We start from the raw sequence: 3,705 nt of genomic DNA on the forward strand, positions 1-3,705 counted from the left end.
GTGCGAGTCGCGGTCGGATATGTTGTGAATTTTAGTGTTTTTCCAATTCGAGCATATTTAGTCTAAGATGTCGCGAATAATTATAAAAAATTTACCGAATGGGGTAAGTATCTCTAGTAGGAAAAATCACATTTTACTTTTCACTGTAATTAATGCGTCATTTTCTGCAGTTCACAGAAGCCAAATTGCGCGATCATTTCAGCCGGTGCGGTATCGTAACGGATGTCCAGCTAAAGTACACACCGGAAGGAAAGTTCCGTAACTTCGGCTTCGTCGGGTACGAGTCGGAAGAACAGGCAAATAAAGCGATCCAGCATTTTAACAACACCTTCCTGAGGACGTCGAAATTGAGTGTGGCGGCTTGTGTAGCACTGGGGGAAGCCAAACAGTTGAAAACCTGGAGCAAATATAGTGGAGAAAAAAAGGACCTTTCCGAGGTAAAGCAGAGCGTGGATACGAAGAAATCCAAAGAGAAGGTAAAAGTCGAAACGGCAGACGAGATTCTGAAGAAGCACAAAAACGACCCGTTGTTTAAAGAGTTTGTCGAGGTTCAAAAAAAGGCCGGATCTGCTGTTTGGAATAATCAAATTCAGCAAGAATCGAGTGAGGCTGAATCCGAAAATGAAGAGGAAGAAGTGCAAGTGAAATCGCTGCCGCAAGCGGAAGAAAAACAGGCGGAGAAAAAACCGAAAGAAAGGAAGATAACCAATTTATTTGTGGTCAAGATCCACAACATTCCATCGTCGATAAAGCGGCAAGATTTGTTTCGATTTTTCAAACCAGTAAAGCCATACTCAATTCGGATACCGCCCAAGCAAAAGGGATTTGCCTACGTGGGTTACAAGACGGAAGGGGAACTCAAGAAGGCTCTACTGAAGGATAAAAGTTTTCTTGGCGGTAAGCAAGTGAAAGTAGTAGATTTCACGGCGAAGGATCGTTTTCGGAGTGAGGATGAAAAGAAATCGGCGAAGAAAGAGAATCCCAAATGGATCCGACAGAAGGAATCGGTTTGTAGTGAGAGCATTGTCGACAGCGGTAAACTATTTTTCCGAAATTTGGCCTATTCGGTCAAAGAGGAAGATCTGAAGGAGTTGTTCGAAAAATATGGTCCTGTAGCGGAGATCGATTTACCGATTGCTGCCAACACGAGAAAACTTAAGGTAGTTTAAGGTATGACTATGGTTAAATGTTTAAACTGACATTTTCTTAATCTTTAATAGGGATTCGGAACAGTTACCTTTCTTATGCCTGAGCACGCAGTGCTTGCGTACAATGAACTGAATGGTACTTTCTTCCACGGTCGAATGTTTCATATTCTTCCTGGCAAGGTTAATGAATCGGAACAAGAGCAAAAGGAGGAGGACGAGTCCGGGCTGAATTTTAAGCAAAAGAAAGAAAAGCAGCTGAAAAAATTGGCTCAATCGTCGCATAACTGGAATACTCTGTTTATGGGAGAAAATGCTATCGCTGAGGTCGTCGCGAAAAAGTATGGAAAAACCAAGGAAGAAGTACTCACTGCTGAGGGTGGAACGACTAGTGCAGCGGTTCGATTGGCTCTGGGCGAAACCGAAATAGTGATGGAAATGCAACGATTTTTGGAAGACAATGAAATTCATCTGGATGCTTTCAACGGTGTCGTCAAGAGCCGATCCAATTCGATTATTTTAGCGAAAAATTTACCTGCTGGAACCAAGGTGACTGAGTTGACCGAACGCTTTTCTCCATTTGGACTGCTGGGTCGTGTTATTTTACCACCAAGTGGTGTTTCGGGTATGTTGATTTAATTATGACAATATTATTGTCTCTCTTACATATTTTGAAAATGTACAATTATTCGCAGCTATTATTGAGTTTGAAAACCCAGGCGAAGCCAAGAAAGCATTTAAGAAACTAGCCTACACTCGCTTCAAGTCATCACCACTTTATCTGGAATGGGCTCCAGCTGATACTTTCAGAAAAACGAAAGATGTCACTAATATTGAAACCCAAACAAAGGATAACGAAGAGCAGAAGCAAATTGTTGACAAGAAAGAAGAATTAAAAGACAAGGAAGTTTTATCTGCTAACAAAGAAGTTGTGGATAAGGCTTCCGAAGTCCCCCCGGAAGAGGGCACCACGCTGTTTATCAAGAACCTCAGCTTCCAAACCAACGAGGAAACGATTCGGCAAGCATTTGCTAGGATTGGTGAAATTCATTCTGTTCAGGTTGTGCGTAAAAAGGTCGGAGAGCGAACCGAGAGTCGTGGCTATGGTTTTATACAGTTTCAACTGCGCCGTTCGGCGGATACGGCATTGAAGAATCTGCAATCTCTGCAGCTGGATGGTCGTAAGGTGGAATTATCGCGCAGCGATCGAACGTTGAGCGTGGATAGTGCATCAGCGGCTGCCGGCAGGAAGGAAACGAAAGTCAAAAAGCAAACCGGTACGAAAATACTCGTACGAAACGTTGCTTTCCAGGCAAATGTCAAGGAAATACGGGATCTTTTTAGGTATGTTTGTAGGTTTTTCCAATATTTAGCCACATATTAAATTTAACTTATTCATTTAAAGTGTCTTCGGGGAGCTTCGATCAGTTCGATTGCCAAAGAAGATGGTATCCGGTGCGGATGAAAGCCATCGAGGTTTTTGCTTTGTCGATTTCGTTACGGAAGCCGATGCCAAGCGGGCCATGGAAACTTTGTTCAAGAGCACTCACTTGTATGGGCGGCGCTTGGTGTTGGAGTGGGCCGAAGCGGAAGACGGTGTTGAAGATTTACGGAAACGTACGGCGGAGCAGTTTACTGGAGACGCAAGGACGGCTGGTTCGAAAAGAAGTCGCAAAGGCGTGTTTGACACGTCAGAGATTGGAGATAGCGGGACTGCAGCCGCTGACGGTTTGGATGCTGACGATGGAGATGATGATGTTGGAGGGTTTGATTAAAGATAATCTTAAGTTAAAACCAGTGTTGTTATTATATGTTCAACGATTTATCCGTTTTTGTAGATTTATATATCCGAATTCCAACATCTTAAACGTGAAAGTGACTTCAATCTGCTTGAGTAGCTTCCTGTTGCAAAAAGAACTCGCCTCATCATACTTTCTCTCCAAAACCGAAGGTTTTTATCTGAGATGTACGCAACAGAATAATGCTGGATTTCGACAGAATAACAACATTTCGCGAAATGGCTGCATTATCGCTGCTAGACCTAGTGTCTTTACAGATTGGTGTTGAACAGCCGGATTTATTGAACCAAGACTGAAAATGTTCGGTTACAACATGAGCAGCAGATTTGGCGACGAATGTTGGGTCTCTTGACTCGAAAATGTAACACGAATTTAAAACATTAGGATGCTGGATGTGTCTTGCTAAGCGGCTGTGAATCGTCCACCGAATGCACCACATCCAGCTTTGGAATAATCTTCTCCACAAACTTTGGGGAATCTTTCCAAGCAGTGCCTGTAGCTCGTGATTCATAAATCTCCACCATTTCGCTTTCAGTTTGTACTCCACCAAATAAGTCCACAAAGAACTACTTGTATAATAAGGGTTCTGCACAGGGCGCTCCGCAGCCGCAATGTTACCGAGTCTGCTTTGACAAGCGAGTGGTCGTCGGTTCAAATCTTAGTAGAATCAAGCCATTCGATGTCAAATGACTTTAGCATGCGTTTATTCGCAGGCCCCTCATTTACCCTTCCTTCATGCTGAATTCTATATTTACCCTCTG

The 3,705-nt window shown here is 43.2% G+C and overlaps 1 protein-coding gene across 1 annotated transcript; it reads left to right on the forward strand.

Annotated features, from left to right (window-relative positions):
• LOC128739896 (probable RNA-binding protein 19) lies at positions 1–2,938 on the forward strand. The gene is made up of 5 exons (XM_053835402.1): positions 1–103; positions 171–1,160; positions 1,221–1,770; positions 1,841–2,489; positions 2,551–2,938. Exons 1-5 carry the CDS (start codon positions 68–70, stop codon positions 2,918–2,920), a joined length of 2,595 nt encoding a protein of 864 aa, XP_053691377.1. The 5' UTR covers positions 1–67; the 3' UTR covers positions 2,921–2,938.
• Positions 2,939–3,705: the final 767 nt, after the last annotated feature.

The sequence above is a fragment of the Sabethes cyaneus genome, chromosome 1 (genome assembly GCF_943734655.1).
Source record: "Sabethes cyaneus chromosome 1, idSabCyanKW18_F2, whole genome shotgun sequence".
Classification (NCBI taxonomy): Eukaryota; Metazoa; Arthropoda; class Insecta; order Diptera; family Culicidae; genus Sabethes; species Sabethes cyaneus.